This window comes from Schistocerca nitens, chromosome 10, assembly GCF_023898315.1.
Source record: "Schistocerca nitens isolate TAMUIC-IGC-003100 chromosome 10, iqSchNite1.1, whole genome shotgun sequence".
Classification (NCBI taxonomy): domain Eukaryota; kingdom Metazoa; phylum Arthropoda; class Insecta; order Orthoptera; family Acrididae; genus Schistocerca; species Schistocerca nitens.
This window is the reverse complement of record NC_064623.1, coordinates 91,602,373-91,629,153: the sequence shown is the minus strand read 5'-3', so window position 1 is coordinate 91,629,153 and position 26,781 is coordinate 91,602,373. Positions and strand designations below refer to the sequence as shown.

The 26,781-nt window shown below is 41.1% G+C and overlaps 2 protein-coding genes across 10 annotated transcripts in view; one reads left to right on the top strand and one right to left on the bottom strand.

Annotated features, from left to right (window-relative positions):
• LOC126210630 (zinc finger protein 501-like) overlaps positions 1-24,115 on the top strand; it is a 157,674-nt gene extending 133,559 nt beyond the window's left edge. For 4 of the 6 annotated variants that reach the window (XM_049939936.1, XM_049939934.1, XM_049939935.1 and 1 more), the window contains one exon: positions 11,009-12,325. In XM_049939936.1, the coding sequence (XP_049795893.1) occupies positions 11,009-12,131 (1,123 nt within the window). In that variant the 3' untranslated portion in view covers positions 12,132-12,325. Of the gene's footprint in view, positions 1-11,008; positions 12,326-13,693; positions 13,932-24,006 lie in introns of those variants that run through there. The other 2 variants (XM_049939940.1, XM_049939939.1) reach the window with 2 other exon arrangements.
• Positions 1-26,781, bottom strand: part of LOC126210633 (zinc finger protein 239-like) — a 468,318-nt gene that overhangs the window by 123,415 nt on the left and 318,122 nt on the right. The window contains exon 9 of one of the 4 annotated variants that reach the window (XM_049939949.1): positions 24,913-25,039. The exons of the other annotated variants lie outside the window; for them this stretch is intronic. Within the exon in view, the coding sequence (XP_049795906.1) occupies positions 24,976-25,039 (64 nt within the window). The 3' untranslated portion in view covers positions 24,913-24,975. Of the gene's footprint in view, positions 1-24,912; positions 25,040-26,781 lie in introns of those variants that run through there. 4 annotated transcript variants of the gene reach the window in all.

Here is a 26,781-nt window from a genome sequence, read left to right as displayed (position 1 = left end):
AACTATCAGCTATGAGCCCTACAAATACATACAACAGAAAATAAGAAAAGGCAGTGCAGATAATGGCACTCAGAAGTTTCGGGGGTCAGCCACCACTTGAAATACTAACGATCACTTAGGTGAGACAGGCAGTCGGCCCAACCATCCTCAATCTGACGGCAACACAATTGACAGACCGTCAACACACCAATGCTCAAGGTGATTTCTGCTCGACACTTGCACCAAGGTTCCGCTCCGCACTTGCACCAAGGTTCCGCTCCACACTTGCACCAAGGTTCCGCTCCATACTTGCACCAAAATTCCAATAATGCTGACAGCAGAGACTGTGGAACCAAACAAGAATGGATCCCAGACAACCCATAAGAGGTGGACGACCCGAAACCCACGTCGTTTAATCAAATGACCGACTAACTGAGAAGCAGTACTCTGACAACACTTAAATAAACTTGTCCTAAAAATCACATAAACTACAGACAGCCCCAGAACATCTGCACGAGGACTAGATGCTTATGGCAATGACTGTGCAATAACGAGGATGAACCATGAGTCGGCACACACAGCCAACCCACAAGCAATCGCCGGCCAAATAAACGTCGTCTAACAAGAAGACTGACTGACAGTCAACTGAGGTCATCCCCACTCAGACATGTGTGTCAACAATCATCAGACAAGTGATGGCTATCTGCACCTTCCCGATTCTGCATGCCCCACTGGTGCTACATCATGACTGCGCCAACCGATCAACTGCTACACATCAGCACGGAAACAGAACTACAGTAACTGGGCAGTCGACATCACAAGCTACACACAATATCACAAACACTTGGACGAAGAGCACGACCACTGGTAAAAGCAGTGACTATGCAGTAGCGAGGACGAACCACGGGTTGAGACACACACATCTCCAACCCATAAACGATCAGCAAGCAGTCAAGTCGTCCAGTAAGACGACCAACCGGCGATCAACCAAGACCGTACCTATTGAAACTATGTATGTTGGCAACGGTTGGGCAAGTCATGGCAGCTCCAACCCAACCGACTTCTGCCACATCCCAACCGTCCGACTGTCAGCTCCGAACTCTCCTGCTGGTGCGTTGCAACTCCCTGCCACATAGAAACTGCTGCTGCTGCTGCTCACAGGCAGACAGGGCAGCAACTCAGTAACGCCAGTAATTGAATTAACAAAACGATGTGGCAGTACAGTAAAACAGAATGTAAAAGAGAGAGATGGCATGAATACGAGCCACGCATTGCTCAACAGACAATGCGGTGTCTGACAGTCTTCACTTAATGACCTTAGCAGCTGTGTTTGCTTAGAGTTGTCAGTGCTAACACACAAGCAACTCTCCTTGAAATAACCGCAGAAATCAATGTGGGGTGTACAACGAATGTATCCCATAGCAGTCCGCCTCGATAGCTGAGTGGTCAGTGTGATGGATTGCCGTCCTATAGGCTCAGGTTCGATTCCCAGCTGGTTGCTCAGGGACTGGGTGTTGTACTGTCTTCATCATCATTTCATCCCCATCCGGCGCGCAGGTCGCCCAGTGTGGCATCGAATGTAATAAGACGTGCTCCAAAGTGGTCGGACCTGCCCTGCAAGGGGCCTCTTGGCCAATGACGCCAAATGCTCATTTTCATCCCATAGCACAGTGTGGCGAAATTTGGCATTAATGGGCTATGGTAGCAGGTGACTGAGACGAGTGCCTTTGCTAACAGCACATCATCGCCTGCGGTGCCTTTCCTGGGCTCGTGACCATATCTGTTGGACTCTACTCAAATAGAAATCCGTGGCCAGGTGAGATGAGTCCTGATTTCAGTTGGTAAGATCTGATGGTAGGTTGAAGTGTGGCGCAGAACGGACGAAACCATGGATCCAAATTGTCAGCAAGTCACTGTGCTGCCTGGTCGTTGCTCCATAATAGTGTGGGCTTCGTTTACATGGAATGGACTGAGTCCTCTGGTCCAACTGAACCGATCATTGACTGGAAATGGATACGTCCAGCAAATTGGAGGCCATTTTGAGCCATTCGTGGACTTCATGTTTGCAAACAACAGTGGAATTTCCAGCCTTTCATGGACTTCATGTTCGCAAACAACGATGGAATTTTTACGGATGACAATGCGCCGTGTAACTGGGCAAGAATTTTTCGTGGATTGTTTCAAGAACATTCTGGACAATTCTAGTGAATGATTTGGCCACCTAGATCATCTGACATGAATCCCACTGAACATTTATGGGACATAATCGAGAAGTCATTTCGTGCACAAAATCCTGTTTCGGCAACATTGTCGCAGTTATGGACAGCTATAGAGTCAGCATGGCTCATTATTTGTACAGGTGACTTTGAATGACTTGTTGAGATGCTGAACTACGTCAGGAAAAATGATGTATGACATGATATTAGGAGATGTTCTATGACTTTTGTCATCTCAGTGTAAAATAAGTAGAAAGGCAAATATTTTCAGTAATATAGATAAAGAGCCAGTGTTATCGTATCTCGTGGCTGTACTCAAAATGTTTAGCTCTCTGTAGGAGCGAGTAAAGGAACTCAGGCACAAGTCTAGTAAATAGATGACCAGCCAGTGAATAGATATATACCCGGTAGAACTATTTGTGGTGGGTTAGACTCTCAATGTATACAGTTTTTTTTAAAGAAGTTGCTAAGTAAAAAGTGACTACTAAGTGATAGGTGCAAAAAGAGGCAAAGGGCTATACATAGAGAGATGCTAAATTAAACTTTTTTGACTGTCGAAAGGCCTGTGATAGAAACGTTCAAGGACTGCCTTTGTAGACTCTTATCGAAACACCATTCACAAAACCCAAAGAAATTCTGATCCTTTGTAAAAGCTTTCAGTGGCCCGAAAGATTGTGTCAAGGAACTAATGGATGATTCAATAACCGCAACTGACAGGGGAACGCTCCCAGTGTCAATAAACTAACTTGATGAAACTTGCCAGGTGTGTAGAGGGGGCAAGATACTGCAATATGTTTTATTTTTTGTGTGCTCAGTGTCACATTTTATGGTTAAAACACACTCCAAAAGGTAATTTGGTATTTCAGGTTTAGAGGGAATATCTTCTAAACGAAGACATTTAAAAAAATGATAATCATGTAAAAGTTATATGCAATTAATGTTCTTGAACAATATATAATCAACTTTTTTAATAATTTGAAATTTTGCAAAATACCCCAACATGATTAATCAATTTTGAAAAACGAAAACGTTCAGTACAACATACAAAAGCTATTCAGAAAATAAGGAACACTTAGTCACAAAATGGAAACTACAGTGATAATCAGAACAGTTTTATTTGCAACAGTTAGCTACAACTTCCAGCTACTTCTTTCTGTAGTCGCCACTCTGAGTTAGACATCTGTCGTCGCATTGTACCAACTTTTCAATACCCACATCATAGAAGGCAGCCACCTGTGCTTTCCAGAAATTTTCTGTGCTGGACTGTAGCTCGTTGTCTGTGCCAAAATATTGGTTTTACAACCAGCAGTTCATTTGAGCAGAGATGAAAATCAGAGGGAGCCAAGTCTGGGCAGCATGGAGGGTGATCAAACACTTCCCATCGAGACCGCTGCAGGAGCATCGTCATTGTCCCTGCACGGTGCGGCCAAGAACTGTGTTGAAGATGACAATTACGTTATGCGGGGTTGAATGAAATCTGGAGAAATTCTCAGCAGGCACACATACTTGGCGGGAGACACTGTTTTCTAGTCTATGTGATCTCTGTGCACTCAGAACTGAGAAGAGCAGTGACCCCAGTATGCTTGTCGACTGCGTCACGTTGCTCTCAAGTCAAGTTTCTTATCAAGATGGTTCATTGTTACTTGACAATGTTCACTTGTGAGTGTAACAGTGCAAAGCATAATGTTCCTTTACAAGAGAAGTTCCAAAAATGTGGCAGTAATTTAATTCTCGTGTTGCTGCAGAAATTAGTGATAAAAACATTGGTGTCATGGGTCTTCTAAAATTGAACACGGTCTCGGCACCAAATGCATTTCTTGTCACATCCTGTATAGAATTTGTGTCTTAGTTAGACCGTATTTCAGCGATAATAACCCCTGGATTTCTGGAATAAAAAGCTGTGTTGGAAGAAAGCATGGATCTAGCTCATAAACAACAAGGGTAGCTGAAGGCATCCACACAATTACTGTTCAGTATCTTTTTTTCATCATACATAAGTAAGTTGGTGGACAGCAATCTGCAGTTGTTTGCTGATGATGCTGTGGTGTATGGGAAAGATCGTCGTTGGCAAATAGTATTAAATGTCTGACAGATAGCCAACCAACATTTAAAAGAAAATTAAAAGAATTTCTGAATGACAACTCCTTCTACTCAATAGATGAAGTCTTAGATATGAAGTAGTAACTATAAAAAAAGAAAAAAATTAATTAATCAATTAATTATTTTGTTTAAAGAAAACTTATGTTAAAATGATACATTCCACATCATTACAAAATGTATTCATGATCTGTGGAACAAGGATTAATGTATGTATGTACAGGGTGTTTCAAAAATGACCAGTATATTTGAAACAGCAATAAAAACTAAACGAGCAGCGATAGAATTACACCGTTTGTTGCAATACGCTTGGGACAACAGTACATTTTCAGGCAGACAAACTTTCGAAATTACAGTAGTTACAATTTTCAACAACAGATGGCGCTGCGGTCTGGGAAGCTCTATAGTACGATATTTTCCACATATCCACCATGCGTAGCAATAATATGGTGTAGTCTCTGAATGAAATTACCCGAAACCTTTGACAACGTGTCTGGCGGAATGGCTTCACATGCAGATGAGATGTACTGCTTCAGCTGTTCAATTGTTTCTGGATTCTGGCGGTACACCTGGTCTTTCAAGTGTCCCCACAGAAAGAAGTCACAGGGGTTCATGTCTGGCGAATAATGAGGCCAATCCACGCCGCCTCCTGTATGTTTCAGATAGCCCGAAGCAATCACACGATCATCGAAATATTCATTCAGGAAATTAAAGACGTCGGCCGTGTGATGTGGCCGGGCACCATCTTGCATAAACCACGAGGTGTTCGCAGTGTCGTCTAAGGCAGTTTGTACCGCCACAAATTCACGAAGAATGTCCAGATAGCGTGATGCAGTAATCGTTTCGGATCTGAAAAATGGGCCAATTATTCCTTTGGAAGACATGGCGGCCCAGACCAGTACTTTTTGAGGATGCAGGGACGATGGGACTGCAACATGGGGCTTTTCGGTTCCCCATATGCGCCAGTTCTGTTTATTGACGAAGCCGTCTAGGTAAAAATAAGCTTCGTCAGTAAACCAAATGCTGCCCACATGCATATCGCCGTCATCAATCCTGTGCACTATATCGTTAGCGAATGTCTCTCGTGCAGCAATGGTAGCGGCGCTGAGGGGTTGCCGCGTTTGAATTTTGTATGGATAGAGGTGTAAAATCTGGCGCATGAGACGATACGTGGACGTTGGCGTCATTTGGACCGCAGCTGCAACACGGCGAACGGAAACCCGAGGCCGCTGTTGGATCACCTGCTGCACTAGCTGCGCGTTGCCCTCTGTGGTTGCCGTACGCGGTCGCCCTACCTTTCCAGCACGTTCATCCGTCACGTTCCCAGTCCGTTGAAATTTTTCAAACAGATCCTTTATTGTATCGCTTTTCGGTCCTTTGGTTACATTAAACCTCTGTTGAAGACTTCGTCTTGTTGCAACAACACTGTGTTCTAGGCGGTGGAATTCCAACACCAGAAAAATCCTCTGTTTTAAGGAATAAACCATGTTGTCTACAGCACACTTGCACGTTGTGAACAGCACACACTTACAGCAGAAAGACGACGTACAGAATGGCGCACCCACAGACTGCGTTGTCTTCTATATCTTTCACATCACTTGCAGCGCCATCTGTTGTTGAAAATTGTAACTACTGTAATTTCGAAAGTTTGTCCGCCTGAAAATGTACTGTTGTCCCAAGCATATTGCAACAAACGGTGTATTTCTATCGCTGCTCGTTTAGTTTTTATTGCCGTTTCAAATATACCGGTCATTTTTGAAACACCCTGTATGTATGTATGTATGTATGTATGTACTGTAGGATGATACAAGATAACATGGACAAAATTTCTAGTTTGTGCGATGAATGGCAGACTGTTTCAACCATATTAACCCATAGATGTAGAAAAATATAAGTTAATGTGGATGAGTAGGAAAAACAAAACCGTAATGTTCGGATGTAGCATTAGTAGTATTGTTGCTTGACATAGTCATGTTATTTCAATATCTGGTCGTAACATTGCAAAACGATATGAAATGGAACGAGCATGTGAGGATTGTGGTAGGGAAGGCAAGCGGTAGATTTTCGTTTATTGGTAGAATTTTAGGAAACTGTCGTTCATCTGCGCAGAAGACCGCATATAGAACACTAGTATGACCTATTCTTGAATACTGCTCGAGTGTTTGGGATACATACCAAGTCGGATTAAAGGAATACAGCAAAGCAGTTCATAGGCAGCCTGCTCTATTTGTTACTGGTAGGTTCCAACAACACACAAGTGTTGTTATGGACGTGCTTTGGTAATTCAGATGGCAATCCCTGCAGGAAAGGTGAAGTTCTTTCGGGGGTCACTACTGAGAAAATTTAGAGAACCAGCATTTGAAGCTGTTGTAAACGGTTTTATGGCCGCCAACATATATTTCCCATAAGGACCATGAAGGTAAGATATGTGCAATTAGGGGTCATATGGAGGCATATAGATAGTCATTTTTCGCTCGCTCTGTTTGCGATTAGAAGAAGAAAGGAAACGATTGATTGTGGTATAAGGTGCCTTCCGCCACATAACGTCTAGTGGCTTGTGGAGTATGTACACTATGTGATCAAAAGTATCCAGGCATAAGGCATACAAGTTCGTGGCGCCCTCCATCGGCAATGCTGGAATTCACTATGGTGTTGGCCCTCTCTTGGCCTTCATGACAGCTTCCATTCTCGCAGGAATACGTTTAATCAGGTGCTGGAAGGTTTCTTGGATAATGTCAGCCTATGCTTCACGGAGTTCTGCGCTGAGGAGAGGTATCGATGCCGGTGGGTGAGACCTGGTACAAAGTCGGCGTTCCAAACATCCTATAGGTGTTCTATTGGATTCAGGCCAGTCCATCACAGGCTGTGCGTTATGAATACGTGCTCGGTCATGTTGAAAGATGCAGTCGCCATCCGCAAATTGCTCTTCAACAGTGAGAAGCAAGAAAGTGCTTAAAACATCAAAGTAGGCCTGTGCTGTGATAGTGCCACGGAAAACAGCGAGGGGTGCGAGCCCCCTCCATGAAAAACACGACCACACCATAACACCATCGCCTCCGAATTTTATTGTTGGCACTACACAGCCTGGCAGATGACGTTCACCGGGCATTCGCCACACCCACACCCTGCCATCAGATCGTCACATTGTGTACCGTGATTCGTGACTCCACACAACGTTTTTCCACTGTTCAATCGTCCAATGTTTATGCTCCTAACACCAAGCGAGGTGTCATTTGTCATTTACCGACGTGATGTATGGCTTATGAGCAGCAACGTGATGTATGGCTTATGAGCAGCAGCTCGACCATGAAATCCAAGTTTTCTCAACTTCTGCGTAACTATCATAGTACTTGCAGTTCATCCTGATGCAGTTTGGAATTCCTGTGTTATGGTCTGGATAGATGTGTGCCGATTACACATTACGACCCTTTTCAACTGTCGGCGGTCTTTCTCAGTCAACAGACGAGGTCGGCCGGTATGCTTTTGTGCTGTATGTGTACTTTCACGTTTCCACTTCACTATCACATCGGAACCTAGGGATATTCAGGACGTATGACACCAGTGACACCCAGTCACCTGACCACATTTGAAGTCTGTGATTTCTGCAGAGGGCCCATTCTTCTCTCTCATGATGTCTAATGACTACTGAGGTCGCTAATATGGAGTGCCTGGCAGTAGGTGACAGCACAATGCACCTAATACGAAAAACGTATGTTTTCGGGGTGTCTGGTTACTTTTGATCACTTGGTGTACATAGATGTAGAAGTAGATGAAATGTAGATGTTCATATGAAAGCCAACTCTCACATGTCATCATGAAATCCATGTATCAAGCCAGTCATGTAAATGGAATATTTCTTAACTTCAGAGACACATTTGAATCAGTACAAAAACAATGTTTAGTAACGAAAGTGTGATGTTATAGGATGTTAACGTGAAATGTGTGGAGGATTGTGGGTTTCTTGGTAAGAACGATGTAACTTCTTTTTTTAAATGGAGAGCCTTCAACAGGTGCAGAAGTAACTACAGGCTTGCTACAGAGAAGTGTGTTGATGGTGCTTTGGTAATTAGGGAGCACCATGTTATCTTCAATGGAGACTCAGCAACAGATGCACATTCAACTCCAGGTGTGTTCCTGGGAAGTTTGATAATACTCTTGTTGTCCATGTTGTATATTAATGGCCTTGTAGTCAGTATTAACAGTAACTTCACACTGCTGTAAATGATGCAGTTAGCTATCATGAATTTCATGACATAGATAGTCAGTTTTTACATCATTCGACAACATTTTGCGTTTGTAGTGTGAATTCTGTGAAATAGTGATGCGTGTACATCTAAACCTATGTTCATACTCCACAAGCCACTGTACGGTGCATGGCGGAGGGTACCCTATATCACGAGTAGTCAATGTGTTTCCAGGGCGAGTGAAAAACGACTGTCTACATACCTCCACATGATCCCTAATTTATTGTATATTTTTAGTCCTTAAGCGAAATGTATCTTGGAGGTAGCAGAAACGTTCTGCACTCAGCTTCAAATGCCAGTTGTCTAAGTTTTCCCAGCAGTATTCCTCGAAAAGAATTTTCCTGCCCTCCAGGGATTCCCATTTGAGTTCTTGACGCATCTCCGTAATACTTGTGAGTTGTTCGAAACTACTTGTGACAATTATAACAGCCTGCCTCTTGAATTGCTTTGTTGTCTGCTTTTAATCCAACTTGATGCAGATGTCAAAGACTCGAGCAGTATTCAAGAATAGGTCGCACTAATGTGCTGTATGTGGATGCCTTAAGAGGATGAATCACACTTTCCTAAAATTCTCCCAATAAACCGAATTCGACCATTTGCCTTCCCTTCCACAATCCCCACATGCTCATCCCGTTTCATACCGCTTTGCAACGCTATGCCCGGATATCAAAATGACATGGAAGTGTCAAGCATGATACTACTCACACTGTATCCAAATAGTATGTTTTTTCCCCCTGCTCGTCCATATTACATTTTTGTAAATTAAGAGTTAGCTGCCATTTATGACCCCAACTAGAAATTTTGTCTAAGTTATCTTGTATCGTCCTGCAGTCACTCAACCTGTACACCTTCCTGTGCATCTCAGCATCATCAGCAAATAACAGCATACTGCTGGGCAGATCATGTGTATAGGTTGTGCCAATAACTACTATGATTGTAGTGAAACCATTATTAGGGACATCATCACTTGCTTTCTCCATACCGATTTGCGGAAAAACTATATGCATTACAATTTTTGCTCTGATGCAAGTAACAGAGGTATGTAAACCTTTTTTATATATTTTCGATTTTATTTTTTATTTCGTCTTGAAAGTGCTGTAGCTTTTGGACTGTGCACTATTTGAGTGTTTTATGCTAACACAAACTGCCTCAGAGAATCAGTTATTGCAAACCTGATATTTGTTTGGTGTACTTTAGAAGTAAATAAAACACAATCCGCTAGCAGGGCAGCTTAAAAATAGTAGGTTCAAAGAGGCTGTCATTTACACAGGAATCTCACATATTTGAACCTCATCTTAGGCCAAGTACATACCAAAATGGTGACTGACAGTCATGTAGGGGAGATTAAAGCATGAAGATCGTCGATGACCATTACTTTTGTTAAGTATTTGGTAATGATTAGTGCAGTAGGTACGTGTTTCAAGTTGTTGATTAGGGTATATACTTAAGATTACTTTATTTGGCTTTTGTAGAGTGTAGTAGCATCAGAACCAAATCCCTTTCCTGTGAACAGGATTGTGACCAATGTTACCTGTGTTCTAATGCCTATAGAAAATTATGATACTAATAAACACCTTTATTCAGATGAATGAAATATTACTTGTAACACTATAATGAGAATTGTATAGGGGTAGTAATGTATAATTTACAGTTAGGTACTGGGCCACAATTGGTTGTACTTAAGATGTATTCAACACAAAAAGGCTCAGTTTTGTAATAAACTATGGAGTGTTGAGACAGACTGTTGTGCCTACCAATTTTCTCTTGCAGACTAATACCTTTGTGGATTTTAATCAAGCTCTAGACTGAACTTTTTCTAACTATCCACTGTAATTAAAATAAATTTTCCAGGTATGCACAATGTTTACAGTAGCTTCTCTTAGTGCAACTTCTGTTTGATAGTCCATCCACTACAACTCGACCACAATGCTGTTTTTTGTAATAGTATAAGCAAAGTCGCTCACTCATTTTTGTGATAGTGATTTCTGGTGGTATGATGGCTGTAATACAGTCATTAACATTCCCAACATATCAGTTGGCTAAACGTATCTGCCACACATAATAGGTGACTTGTGGAGTATGGTGCTGATTTAAATGATCATGCAGCATCCATTACAATCATATGGCTGTAACAGTTAATTTCTAACATGTCCTGAAGTAACGATTGTGGTTTGTGCTATCCTTGCAGTAACCCCACTATCAGTGAATCTGCATATATTTAACTTAATGTGAAATATTGTCTGACAAATTTACAATTTTTGGGTCCAAAAGTAATCCTCTAATTGAACTCAACTCCCTGTTGCCTCTTGAAAGACTCCTAACAATTATGTCAATTCAAGGCAGTGTGATCCTAATTTATAATCTAGTTTGGAGGACGTTTTGCAATGAAGCTATTGCTACTATAATTTTTCATTTCATTTTCTAGCGTGTTGTAATAGTACATTCTGACACAGTTTTCTTAATTTTTTGCAGTACTTTCCCCATTGTCATAGAGGACAAGAAAAGTACTGAAGACAGTGGTGATTTGGTGACCAACACCCCACTGGCTGCAGAAACAAGCAACAGGATACAATGCACCACCAAGCAGGAAGCATCCTCTGGGAATGAAGTCGGTACAAGGTGTCTGGGGCACAGATGTGACATCTGCAGAAAGAAATTTGCACAGTTGCAGGACCTGGAGGAGCACATGCGCAAGGACAGATGTGAACCCCGTCATTCATGTAGTGTGTGTCACAAGGCATTCACAAGTAGTAGATGTTTGAGAGAACACTTTCGCCTGCACACTGGTGAACGCCCATACACCTGTGGTGTTTGCAACAAGACATTCATACAAAGCGTTCACCTGAAGCGGCATCTGCAGTTCCACACTGATGAACGTCCATACATCTGTGGCGTTTGCAACAAAACATTCAGATGCAAGAGTCATTTGAAGCAGCATTCTCTGTTGCACACTGGTGAAAATCCATACGTCTGTGGCATTTGCAACAAGGCCTTCAAGCAAAATAGTGAACTGAAAAATCATTCACTCAAGCACACTGGCGAACGCCCATACTCCTGTGACGTATGCAACAAGACATTCATACAAAGTACTCACCTGAAGGAGCATTTGCGGTTGCACACTGGCGAACGTTCGTACATCTGTGACGTTTGTAATAAGACATTCAGAAACAATAGTCACCTGAAGCGGCATTCACGCTTGCACACTGGTGATAAACCTTACGTCTGTGGTGTTTGCAGCAAGGCATTCACTGATAGTAACTCACTAAAGGGCCACATGCCCTTACACACTGGCGAACGCCCCTACATCTGTGTAGTTTGCAATAAGACATTTGCACGTAGCAGCACACTGAAGCGGCATTCGAACCTACACACTGGCAAACGCCCCTATATCTGTAAAGTGTGCAATAAGACATTTGCACATAGCAGCACATTGAAGCGGCATTCACACCTCCACACTGGTGAACGCCCCTACATCTGTGGCGTTTGCAACAAGGCTTTCACACACAGTAGTGCCCTGAAGCGGCATTCACAGGTGCACACTGGTGAACATGTCTACATTGATGACCCTTTGCAACAAGAGATTCACACACCATAGAGCACTGAAGTGCCATTCACATATGCACAATGACTAACACCTGTAGATCTTTGACATTTGTAACAAATCATTCAATAAAAATGGCCAACTGAGGCGGCATTTGGGGCTGCATACTGCTAATGCCCTTACAGCTGCATGTCATAAGAGATTCAGAAGTACCAGAGGTCACACTCGTAGTTGCAAGCAGCAATGTGAGGGCACATTCGCAGTTCCACATTAATGTAAAAACATGGATTTGCACCATTTGTCAAAAGAAATTTCATGGAAGGCTACTTTGAGAAAACACCTAGTTCTTAATATGAGAAAATGCCAATGTGCTTCTGATGTATTTCCACATAGATTTGCAGATTGGATAAACAGTGACTTTTTCAGACAGGACTTGTGAAACCTGTCTCAAAATAAATTTGTGAATGCTCAGTGGTGAATACTGCTTGTGATGTTATGGTGCCACAAGGAGTTGATGAAAGGAGTTGATGAATAGCAAGAATAGCAATTGCTTAGAAAGCTCATGAAATTTTACATCTAGTACGATTGATATGTCTATTCCTTCTGTGGAGCCACAAGGAGCAGTGATAAAGTTTGCATTATTACATCTAGAAAAAACGTTACTTGAATAATAATTCAGTTTTTTTTGCATGTATGTATTGCCTATTCTGGAATACATTGATATCACTGTTTCAATATGTAGCAGTGCACCACTAGAGCAACCAAAACAGAATGGAGCCACTCATCCCCATTTTATCAATAGAATGAGCAATTTTGTTGTTTGCTTCTCAGAATCTATGGTGAGAGATACCAATCATACCAAACTTTATCTTTTTCTCTGACTGAAAAATGTGGTGTTAACTAATGTGATCCAGAGACACATGGCCCCTTTTTACATCGGTAGTTGCAGTAGTGTGTACTGGTTGTGAGGTGTTGTTTTATCATTGAGCTCACTTTATAAATTAAATTAGGTTTGATGTATGGAATAATAGTCATTCTGATTAGGTGGTAAAGAGATTAATATGAAAAGGTTTTTGCAGCACTGTACTATTGCACATTTTGTTTGGAAATGAGATTCATTATGGGTCACAATGGGTGGTACACATTTAATATCCACAGCTTTCACTATTTTGATTATTTTTTTAATATTATATGCCACGCAAGTTTCATTGTCAGACAGGTCAATATCTTAAGAAATTGTTACAAACGAGTCTCTCTCTCTCTCTCTCTCTCTCTCTCTCTCTCTCTCTCTCTCTTTCTCTCTCTTTCTCTCTCTCTCTCTCTTTCACTCACTCTGTGTGTGTGTGTGTGTGTGTGTGTGTGTGAGAGAGAGAGAGAGAGAGAGAGAGAGAGAGAGAGAGAGAGAGAGAGAGAGAGAGAGAGATATGGATAGTGTTATGCATCAATTCACCAAGTGTCAAAATTTGACTTCACAAAATCTAGTATTTTAATCAGTAAGATACTGAAACTGAATTTAAGTCACATGCTCATATCTTAAAACAATATAAAATGTAGTGAAACTGTATTTGTGTAGAAATGATGCTCGGTCATGTAATGTTTTTATATATAATTTTCAGGTTTGCAATTTGCGTTAACTCACTCCAAGCCAAAACGTCTCCCTTAGTCAGGTAATGTAAATTAGAGACGAATCTACTGTCATTTATTTTCACAATGTACAATATGATTGTATTGGTTTGGTCTGTATTTAATGAAGTCTAACTGATATGTTAGAAAAATAGCATTACTATTTATTGGTTATGCTTTTTATATGCCTCTTTATTGAAGAAATACCTTCATGCATAACTTAAAGAAAAATGCTCCTTATATATTCAGAAAATGATGTATTCTTTCTGATGCAATTAAAAAAGTTCTAGAAATAAAAAATTATGAAAATAAATAATATATTTTAATGAATTTGAAGATGTAAATGTATTTTACTGGCACATGAACATAGGTAGTAACGTTGATTCTAAATATTAACACATGTTATTTGAATATATCAATACATTTTACCTATTACAACATTACAAATTTATTGCATACATTTAATTTAAATAAAATTTGGCTACTTCTTAAGATGTCTTCAGTGTGAGTTTCTTAGGAATGAAATTATAATGTAATCTCTTACATCTTACAAGATTCTACAAATTGAAACTTTAGACTTGCATAAATGAATAATAGAAATTTCTTACTCTCATATTTCACCATCAACAATAGAAACAAGTTGCAAGCAGATGAAGCCATCAGTGTTATCCTTGAAATCAGAGTGGCTGAAGTGTTTGCTGTAAATATTTTGTGCATCATTTGAAGGGGGTTGATTAGACGGTGAATGCCTTTTAGCGTGGTTTCAGAAACTGAATTACCATTTGGTCACAGAAGCCTTAAGAGGGCATGAAACTTAATTTTGTTCCTCATTTGGGGTCGATCAGAAACTTTCTTCCTAATGTCAACTTTAGACGGTTCACTATTAAATTCAGTTTTGAATAATGTAGAATGGTTTGTATTGAAGCAATTCCATCTCTCTCACCTTCATCCAGTTTATTTTCTCATTCCAGGATTTAGTTTTGCAATTCACTATGTTTTTTCTATATTTTCATACTCTTTAAATCTTCAGCTTTCGTTCAATGGACTATAAAAGGATTTCTTTTGCAACGTATTTTCATGATATCGATGAAACCATCTGGCGTATGAAGTCTTTTGCAGTTTGAAACTGAATCCCATGCCCCCAAAATTGCTTTCATTCCAAAAGAAGCTATACTAAGGTATTAGAAACCTGTGTCTCGTTTTTAGCAATGTACAGCACTTGTCTAAAACTGATTTTAGTGTTAGAACCATCTTGATGTTTCTATTCCGTCCACCACATGAATCAGACCACAAAATTACTTCTTTGGCTGTCAGTATATGTTCCATTAAATATTTTAATAGAGAGGATGCTACTTCCTGTGCTCGATGTCCTGCCTCATCCTCTAACCGGGCATATCTCTTTGTCATTACTAGCATTATTAACACCTAAGTCATACAGTGACAACTGTCACTTATACACTGAAGCACCAAAGAAACTAGTATAGGCATGCATATTCAAATACCGATATATGTAAACAGGCATGACATGGCACTATGGTCAGCAACACCATATAAGCGAAGTGGCTGGTGCAGTTATTAGATCAGATACTGCTACTACAATGTCAGGTTATCAAGATTCAAGTGAGCTTGAATGTGATGTTATAGTCATCGCACGAGTGATGGGACACAGCATCTCCGAGGTAGCGATGAAGTGGAGGTTTTCCCATACGGCCATTTCATGAGTTTACCGCGAATATCAGGAATCCGATAAAACATCAAATCTCTGACATCGCTACAGCCAGAAAAAGATCCTGCAACAACAGGACCAACAATGACTGAAGAGAATTGTTCAACGTGACAGAAATGCAGCCCTTCCGCAAATTGCTGCAGATTTCAATGCTGGGCCATCAACAAGCATTAGTGGGCGAACCGTTCAATGAAACATCATCAATATGAGCTTTTGGAGCCGAATACCTACTCGTGTACCCTTGATGACTGCATGACAGTCATCTGCGAAAAGTCTGAGGTTGCAATTAAATTTCTGTGCTAGGAAATTAACATACAACATGAATGTCAAGAGTCCCAACACAATTCCCAGGGCCACACTTGAAATTACTTTCACATCTATGGCTTTCCATCCAAGGTAAAAAGCTGTATCCTTCTTACCAAGAAATCGTATGTATAATCACAAATTTTACTTGTTACCCTATAGGATATAACATTTGGTAATAAGCACTGGCGTGGTACTGAGTCAAACGTTTTTCAGAAGTCAAGGGATACGGCATTTTCCTCCCTGCTTTGATCACACGGCTCATGGTTTCCATACTGGGGAAGGCTGTGACATATATAAATCAGAACTAATCTAGACCTTAGGCTGTGCTACACATTGGTCTTTCACCATAACTGAGATTTCAGTGTGGGGTGCAATATCTCACTGTAGCCAAAAGTTACATATTGTATCTTCTTTCCATTTCATAATCATATACTACATAACGCCAAAAACTCACTGCAAGACAAAATGTATAGGCAGCATATTTTTCCACTGACACCTCAAAAAAAAAAAAAAAAAAAAGTTCAAATGTCTCTGAGCACTATGCGACTCAACTTCTGAGGTCATCAGTCGCCTAGAACTTAGAACTAATTAAACCTAACTAACCTAAGGACATCACACACATCCATGCCCGAGGCAGGATTTGAACCTGCGACCGTAGCGGTCTCTCGGCTCCAGACTGCAGCGCCTAGAACCGCACAGCCACTCCGGCCGGCACTGACATCTCATTTCCTGACACTTTATCACAACAAATTGTATTAAAAGACGCGTTTTGGAGAGATATTTAATGCTTTTATGTTAGCTTTGCTGCACGGTTAATGTTTCTCGTGTTTTCAGTTCTAAATGTGAGATGTTTAATGTTGTGTGTGTGTGTTTTTTATGAGAAAGTGCAACAAAAGAGTGCTGTTTCTGTAACATCGTAGGTCTTGTTCTGTGATTCGGATTTTTGAATGAATACGTAAATACTGGATCGTGATCGAGTCAAGCAGTAACGGAGAAAACAATATTGGTTGGCTCATATTCTCTAGTATATTCACACAATGGAAGAAAACGCCCTCTTTGGGAAAAAGAGCTCTTATGTAGATAATGTCCTATTTTACAGAACATACTTCTATTAAGTTAATAAGAATGCTAAGGTGAATGAAGAAAAATAATTGCAGACAGCGGGACATGAACCCACGAACTTTGACTCTATGATTCTGCAGTCTTTGGGCACATCCACTTCACTGCCATGATTTCACGAACTTAAATGTCTTATACATCGCCGTTATGATGGATATGTCATTGACTGACATTTAATTATAATAAATCATACCAAACCCGATGCGTTTTTATACATATTCAATGCCCCATTACCTTGAAATAGCAAACTTTGATAACACAGAAGTTGTAATATCAAAACAGCAGAATGCAAAAATTATTAATCACTGGTACAACATTTCCTGTCATTTTCTTACAGCAAATTGTATCAATAACGATGCGTTTTCTAGTGATCTTCAGTGTGCTAGTGCTTTGAAAGAGCATTTATGCATAAGACGGAAGTTAATAATATATGAGTATAAAACCCCATCCTTCAGTGAACCCCGGTATGGCATCTCCCAAGTTTTGCCTGTGATGTATACTTGATGTACGCATGATGTACAATGGCTACACTGAGTCGACTGAGCCTATGAGAGGTCCATAAGAGCTGTGCTCTGTAGAAGCCACGCTCCCAATCCTCTGCTAGTACAAAGAGCTGAACGGATATAACCATGCGCAGCCTTAACTACTACATGTTCGAAAAATATCAGTCGATATCAACCATTCCAAAAACGTTGACTGTTATTGAGAAATGTTGTTTTAATATATACACTACTGGCCATTAAAATTGCTACACCACGAAGATGACGTGCTACAGACGCGAAATTTAACCGCCAGGAAGAAGATGCTGTGATATGTAAATGAATAGCTTTTGAGAGCATTCACACAAGGCTGGGGCCGGTGGCGACACCTACAATGTGCTGACATGAGGAAAGTTTCCAACCGATTTCTCATACACAAACAGCAGCTGACCGGCGTTGCCTGGTGAAACGTTGTTGTGATGCCTCGTCTAAGGAGGAGAAATGCGGACCATCACGTTTCTGACTTTGATAAAGGTCAGATTGTAGCCTATCGCGATTGCAGTTTATCATATCGCGACACTGCTGCAATACATGGGGACGTTTGCAAGACAACAACCATCTGCATGAACAATTCGACGACGCTTGCAGCAGCATGGACTATCAGCTCGGAGACCATGGCTGCGGTTACCCTTGACGCTGCATCACAGACAGGAGCGCCTGCGATGGTGTACTCAACGACGAAACTGGTTGCACAAATGGTAAAACGTCATTCTTTCGGATAAATCCGGGTTCTGTTTATGGTCGCATCCGTGTTTGGCAACATCGCGGTGAACACACATTGGAAGCATGTATTCGTCATCGCCATACTGGCGTATCACCCGGCGTGATGGTATGGGGTGCCATTGGTTACACGTCTCGGTCACCTCTTGTTCGCTTTGACGGCACTTTTTGAACAGTGGACGTTTCATTTCAGATGTGTTACAACCCGTGGCTCTACCCTTCATTCGATCCCTGCGAAACCCTACATTTCAGCAAGATAATGCACGACCGCATGTTGCAGGTCCTGTACGGGGCTTTCTGGATACAGAAAATATTCGACTGCTGCCCTGGCCAGCACATTCTCCAGATCTCTCACCAATTGAAAACGTCTGGTCAATGGTGGGTGAACAACTGGCTCGTCACAATACGCCAGTCACTACTCTTGATGAACTGTGTGGTATTGTGTTGAAGCTGCATGGGCAGCTGTACCTGTACACGCCTTCCAAGCTGTGTTTGACTCAATGCCCAGTTGTATCATGGCCGTTATTACAGCCAGAGATGGTTGTTCTGGGTACTGATTTCTCAGGATCTATGCACCCAGATTGCGTGAAAATGTAATCACATGTCAGTTCTAGTATAATATATTTGTCCAACGACTTTTTCAATTTCATAAAATACCTTTACATTCGCAAGTTTTGCAAACATCAAATGTAAACATGCCTTAGTGTTCATCTGTATGGAACATGTACTAATATTCTGTTGAGTTATTGTTGTCAATACATTTCTGCTTGATGGTAACCAAGTGAGTAATTCTTCATGATGCTGTCGCATGGTTTGATGTTACTACCCATACGAAAAAACATCACATGTAATGTGAAGGTGGTAATGTTATGTATCTTCAAAGAGGTCAATGAGCCAACATTTGAAAAATTCCTTGATGGATCGCTATGAACCACAGCCACTTGCTGATGTCCAACGATGAATCTTTTGTAACAAGACAGACAAAATCAGAAATGTGTGGTCCCATTATTACAACCATTGTTCCCCATCAGATGAGTAGGATGTGGCTCAGTGTAAGTCAGTTTCTAACAGATGTCCATGACTACTTGAAGAAAGTTGACTTTTGTTGCTCAGTACAAATGTAGTGTCTTGTTACATAATACATGAAAAGATGGAACATTGTTTGACATCATGACAAGACTAATTCTTCAGCCTTTCACAGACTAGGTCTGTCGAACTGTTCTGGGCTCAGTTTAACTGGATGTCCCATGCAGCTCCTTTCTTTAGTTTTGCATTCTGAAGCCATCTCCAGAATCCTTGTTTCTTTCATTCGTTCCTGATGTACCTTCCAGTTTTATTTTTTGTTATTCTACTTTGTGATTTACTGCAAAAATATTCAGTTCTTGTGCAATGTTTTGATCAGGAACCCTGTCCATCTTAATACAACCTATGACTGCTCACAAAAATTTCATTTCAGATGTACCAACATGGCTTGAATCATTACTCTTCGTAACCCAGGATTTGCTGCCATATAGTGGAGCAGGTATAGCAATCATCAGATAGAATTTCATTTTTGTGTCGCTTCGTGTATTTTTTAATGTTCTCCTTAAAGTGCCACGATGCCACATATACTCTGATATCTCTATAGTTTAGTATCTACATATTTATCTTCATTAAAAATAATGTAGTAGTTCCGTATGTAACTGTAGTGCTGAACTTGGTTCAAAATCTTTCAGTTACAATTTTGTTTCGTAATAGGTACTTCCCATTGAATGTCACTGTCCTTGTTTTGTTTTACTGCTGTTTTAAAATTACACTGCTGGCCGCCCAAAATGCGTGTTTTGTGTATGTTTCAGTGTTCGACCCAGGAAGAAAAGTTGCCTATAGGGATTGCGGATTATCCTTCAGAGAAATCAGTGGCCGTGTTGAATGGAACCAACCAATTGTGATGCATGGGGCTAATTATATCCACCTCGATGCAACACTACTTGTGATGACAGGCATATTGTTCAGATGGCAGTGATGGATCGCTCTGCTGTATCACAACAAATTAGGTGTGTTGCACAACAAGCAGTGTCCATGTGTACCATTTGACACTGTTCATCACCAGAGTGGATTGTCCTCAAGGCGTCCGTTGCTGCGTTTGCCACTGAGTCAACGCCACAGGCGTCTGCACCAGCAATGGTGCGATGAACGACAGGCATTGACAACTGGCTGGAATGACATTGTTTCTGCTGACAAATCCCGAGACTGCACGACTATGATGGTTGCATTATTCTGGAGACACCGTAATGAGAGCCTGTTTAACTGTTGCCTCATGCATTCCATTTCAACGGAATCGTGCAGCCACGTATAGATCCCTGAGTCAAGAGATAGGGACGTTTGTAAGACAACAACCATCTGCTCGAACAGTTCGACGACATTTGCAGCAGCATGGACTATCAGCTCGGAGACCGTGGCTGCGGTTACCCTTGATGCTGCATCACAGACATGAGCGCCTGTGATGGTGTACTCAGCGACGAACCTGGGTGCACGAATGGCAAAACGTCATTTTTTAGGATGAATCCAGGTTCTGTTTACAGCATCATGATGGTCGCATCCGTGTATGGCGACATCGCGGTGAACGCACATTGTAAGAGTGTATTCGTCATCGCCATACTGGCGTATCACCCAGCGTGATAGTATGGGATGCCACTGGTTACACGTCTAGGTCACCTCTTGTTCGCATTGATGGCACTTTGAACATTGGACGTTACATTTCAGATGTGTTACGACCCGTGGCTTTACCCTTCATTCGATCCCTGCAAAACCATATATTTCAGCAGGATAATGCACGACCACATGCTCTGGATACAGAAAATGTTCGACTGCTGCCCTGGCCAGCACATTCTCTAGATCTCTCGCCAATTGAAAACATCTGGTCAATGGCGGCCGAGCAACTGGCTCGTCACAATACACCAGTCACTACTCTTGATGAACTGTGGTATCGTGTTGAAGCTGCATGGGCAACTGTACCTGTACATACCATCCAAGCTCTGTTTGACTCAATGCCCAGACGTATCAAGGCCATTATTACGGCAAGAGGTGGTTGTTCTGGGTACTGATTTCTCAGGATCTATGCACCCAAATTGCGTGAAAATGCAATCACGTCAGTTCTAGTATAATATAATTGTCCAATGAATACCTGTTTATCATCTGCATTTCTTCTTGGTGTAGCAATTTTAATGTCCAGTAGTGTATGTGACATAAATGGTCGTATCTTTTGAATGCAATGACTTAGAAGCTTAAATGCTTGACACCACCAAGGGACCATAGAACTTACGATGTGGTATACATTTATAATTGATATTTCTACATGTTCTTGAGAAAAAGGGTTCTTAACAGTCGCACCAACAGATGGACACCGAAGTGATCCTATAAGGGTCCTGTTTATGGACTGAGGTACAGGACCCCAGAACGTGGATTAGCAGGATGTGTGAAGTGCGTACACTGAGATGGCAAAAGCCATGGCATACCTCCCAATATCGTGTTGGACGTTCTTTTGGCTGGCGTAGTGCAGCAGCTCGACGTGGCGTGGACTCAACAAGTTGTTGCAAGTCCCCCGTATAAATATTGAGCCATGCTGCACCTGTATCCGTCCATAATTGTGAAAATGTTGCCAGTGCTGGATTTTGTGCACAATATTATGTGCAATAAATGTCCGACAGGATTTGTGTTGGACGATCTGGGCGCTAAATCATTCCCTCGAATTGTTGAGGATGCTCTTCAGACTAGTCACGAACAACTGTGACACGGTGACGTTTTTGGGAACATGGGGTCCATTAATGGCTGCAGATGGTTTCCAAGTAGCCGAAAATAATCATTTCCAGTCAGTGACCGGTTCAGTTCGACCAGAGGATCAACACGGGCCACAACATTATGAAGCCAACACCAGCATGCACAGTACCTTGTTGACAACTCGGCTCCATGGCTTCATGGGGTCTCCACCACACTCGAATCCTACCATCACCTCTTTCCTAATGAAATCGGGACTCATATGGCCAGGCCACAGTTTTCCTGTCGTCTAGGATCAAACTGATTCCATCACAGGCCCAGGAGATGCACTGCAGACATTGTCGTGCTATTAGGAAGAGGACACACATCGGTCGTCTGCCGCCATAGCCCATTAACGCCAAATTTCGCAGCACTGCCCTAGCGGATATGTTCGTCGTACGTTCCCCACTGATTTCTGCATTTCTGCGGTTATTTCACTCAGTTTTGCTTATATGATAGAATTGACAACTCTACACAAACGCCGGCCGTGGTGGCCGAGCGGTCCTAGGCGCTTCAGTCCAGAACCGCGTGACTGCTACAGTCGCAGGTTCGATTCCTGCCTCAGGCATGGATGCGTGTGATGTCCTTAGGTTAGTTAGGTTTAAGTAGTTCTAAGTTCTAGGGGACTGATGACCTCAGATGTTAAGTCCCATAGTGCTCAGAGCCATTTGAACCATTTTTTTCTGCACAAACGCTGCTGCTCTCAGTCGTTAAGTGAAGGTCGTTGGACACTGCACCATCCGTGATGAGAGATAAGGCCAGAAATTTCGTGTTATTGGCACACTCTCGGATCTCGGAATATTTAATTTCCTAATGATCTCCGAAACGGATTGTCCCATGCATCTGGCTCCAACTACCATTCTGTGTTCAAAGTCTGTTAATTCTCATCGTGTTGCCGCACTCGTGTGGGAAACCTTTTCACATTTATCAGCTGAGTCCAAGCGCCAGATCCGCCAGTGTACTTCCCTGTATACCTTGTGTGCGTGATACTACTGCATATCGCTATTACATGATTTTCGTCACCTCAGTGTACAACACGTATGTATACTGAGAGGTATTTTCTTGCAATTTGTTGTGCTACATGGAGCATTTTGCTACAACTTTACTGTAATCGAGGATATTTTTTGCTGCAACTTTTAAGTCTCTCTCAATCTCTGATACTGTGACAGCTCAACTTTTAATTTCACCTCATGCAAACACGAGATTAGCATCTCTGCCTTAGCAATAAATAGATTGTATAATCATGGCCCCTCACATCAAGAACTGTTCTACTAGGTATGCATGGGCAACTATTTGTTTAAACTTGAGCTACAGTTCTTCTACATGCTCTTGTCCACAGATAAATGTTTTCTGTTGCTCCTTAAGATATGTCTTGACTCCCTGTTTATTTATGTTACTGAACATGTAAATCATTTTAGTTGTTCCTGTACTTTAACAATCTTACTTAGGGTTGCCGAACGTACTGTGTTAGCTACAAGAGTATGGAATTTTAACAATAAACCAAATTTTACAATGCAGAATATATTTTTTCAGGCATGTGATAGTAGTTGAGACGAATGTTACGTCAGAAGCTGAGGTGGATTATGTACTTCCACTCCATGCAGGAAGGCACACAGCTTCGTTCATTTTGCCGCAAGCCATCGTGTATTTTAGGGTTTAGAACTGATTTCTGTGTGGAAGTAGTGTGTCCATACTGAATGAGAGTATGACAAATCCCACGAAAAGTAAATTAGATATTCAAACCAGCACTCACCAGAACAGAAGACTGCAAATGTACTGTTCAGTTTGGGAAAAAGAATTTCAAGGACTGTGGCCAGTTCCAGGAAATGCATATAAAGGAAGGTGTATTTATGTGTTGGAAAAGCTGGAGAGGGTTTTTCCATTTCACACGATGGTGTAACCCATTTAAGGCCCAATTTTAACAGAGTTAACCACAACTGCAGACTCTTGACATCGAAGAAACCACAATGGAGGACTCTGTTGATGCAGAGAAGCTATGCAGTAAATACATGCTAATTTCAACATTTCTGATTTTCAGTATAATGACAGGCCTGTTTAGTAAATTATACAAAGGAGCTCTTAATAGCGCATTTTTTCGTTTCAGATAACTGCATCTGAGCTTCCATGCTAGTTCACACAGTTCAACATCATCTTAGCTACACCAGCACTGACTACAGTATGAAAATATTTTCTCAGTTATTCCCAGATTCGACAATGGCAAATAAAATGACATGTTGTAATACAAAACATAAGGCATTAATAGCTGGTGTTTTGGAATGAAATGGCGTCAATAACTTAATTCTGAAGTTGAAGCATTACAAATTATTTGGCATGGGGTTTGACATTTCCAACATAGGTAATCAAAAGTCTTACGCTATTTGTGTAATATGAAAAAATGTCGAGAGTTATATGCTCAACTAATAAATACTCCTCTTAATTGTGTTTAACTATTATTAAGGAAATGTGTAGTAAATACAATTTTAAGAAAAGTCAGTGTTGACATACGTGTTCCTATTTTTCCTCACTAAAATCTGGTAAACTTATCTTAACTGCATATTTTACTCAACGTATTTGAGGTTTCTGATGAAATAAAACACAGTTGAAAGAGATGTAAAATAATTTATTTTCACTTTTTTAAAATTTGGTTTAACATAGAGGATACATTTTGACTAAAGTTCAGTCTTGATCACACCATTTATGTTTCAATGACATAGGTAACCGGTTTCGGTTATTTTTACATAACCATCATCAGATCCATGGCTCCCTTAGGATGGTAGGCGGAGCTCTCCTCAGCTGCTACGAAATCAACTGATAGTAGCAGCTGAGGAGAGCTCCGCGTACCATCCTAAGGGAGCCATGGGTCTGATGATGGTTATGTAAAAATAACCGAAACCGGTTACCTATGTCATTGAAACATAAATGGTGTGATCAAGACTGAACTTTAGTCAAAATATAATAATCTATTGATCACTGTATTCCAAAAATGTTTACCAAAATTGTATAGAGGATACAAATAAACGTCCATACACGTAACTCTGCACTAGCATCAGGTAGTAACACAAATGTGTCATACTTACCACGTGCTGAAGCAAAATTCGTAGCAAAGACTTGTTCTGAAGGTTTCCGATGGATAAGTTCTGAAAATGCGTGCAAGACATTCCGTAAAATCTATACACGTAAGGGTGTTACCCAAAAATCACATAAAAGCTACAATGGTGCCGTGGATAGCCGTTGAACACAGCTGTTATCTCTGTTGAATTCTGACCTAATTCACACCATTCATAGTATTACAGCACTTCATTCATGTCAAGAAATGGTGAATTTCCAAAAATTAACACTGCATTGCACTCTCAACCTGATGGCAAGCCTATATCGAGAAGTTTCTACCCTCCGCTTTCAGTTTGTATGTTGTACGTTCATAGTGCACTACACAATGATCCAGACTCAGTGAGTGGTACAAATGTTGGAGACAGTGGAAACTCAATGTCTGGAAACAGTTCTCTGTGGCAACTTGGTTTCAGGCGCAGCATCAGGAAACCCATATGTGTGCTGATTTGATTTCAGTTCCCATCAGGGAGCTATCATGTTGAGGAAGGCAGTCATACATGCATTGTTATTTGGTTTAACATATATAAGTTCAAATATGCATGTAATTCTGCACCGGCATGAGGCACTGATACCACTGCATCGTTCATCGTCGGATGTAGAAGTAACTTTGGGTGTACCCCAGGAAGTGTGCTGGGATCTGTAGTTTATTAATAACCTCGCAAACAATATTAATAGTAACCTCATACTTCTTGAAGATGTTGAAGTTACATATAAAGAAGTGCTATCTGAAGGAAGCTGGATAAATATTCAACCAGATCTTGATAAGGTTTTCAAGTGATGCACAGACTGGCAATTTCCATTAAATGATCAAAAATGTTAAACTGTGCAATACAGCAAAAGAAAAAAAAACATATTATCTTATGACTATCATATCAGTGAGTCACTGCTGGAATCGGCCAACTCATGCAAATACAAGGGTGTAACAGTTTGTAGTGATATGAAATGGAATGATCACACAGGGTCAGTCGTGGGTAAAGCAGGTGGTAGGCTCTGGTTTATTGGTGGGCTTCTGAGGAACTGTAATCAGTGTACAAAGGAGATTGCTTAGAAATCACTCATGTGACCAGTTCTAGAATATTGTTCAGGTATGTAGGAGCTGTACCAAATACGACGCATACAGAGAAGGGGAGCAAGAATGGTTACAGCTTTGTTTGATCCATCACAGAAATACTGAAGCAGCAGATTCTTGAAGATAGTGGTAAACTATCCCAAGAAAGTCTACTAACAAATTTTCGAGAAGCGGCTTCAAATGATGACTCTAAGAATATAGCACAACCTCCTATGTATTCCTCACATGAGGACCGTGAGGATAAAATTAGGATAATTACCACACACACACAGAGGCATTGAAGCAGTCATTTTTCCCGTGCTCCATATGTGAATGGAACAGGAAGAAACCCTATTAACTGGTACAATGGAACATACACTCTGCCATGCACTTCACGATGGTTTGCAGAGTATAGATGTAGACGCGGATAATACTGCTTTCTGATGCACAACATCGGTGTCGAAATTGGTAACAACGCATTCTTCTTCTGTTGTCTTCTAGCAGGCAAACTTTATAATAATTATTCAATAAATTATATATTTGCAAGTCACACACCTATATATGGTGAACATTAATAAAGCCGACAAGCTGCAGGGAAGGATTGCTGATTGGAAATGGAGGAAAAAAGGTCCTGTTAACATGCATCCGGGGCAACATCATTGCCATGGTAGATGGCGCTGATGAATAACATTTCCTCTGACCACGTGTCATGTGTTCCTTGTG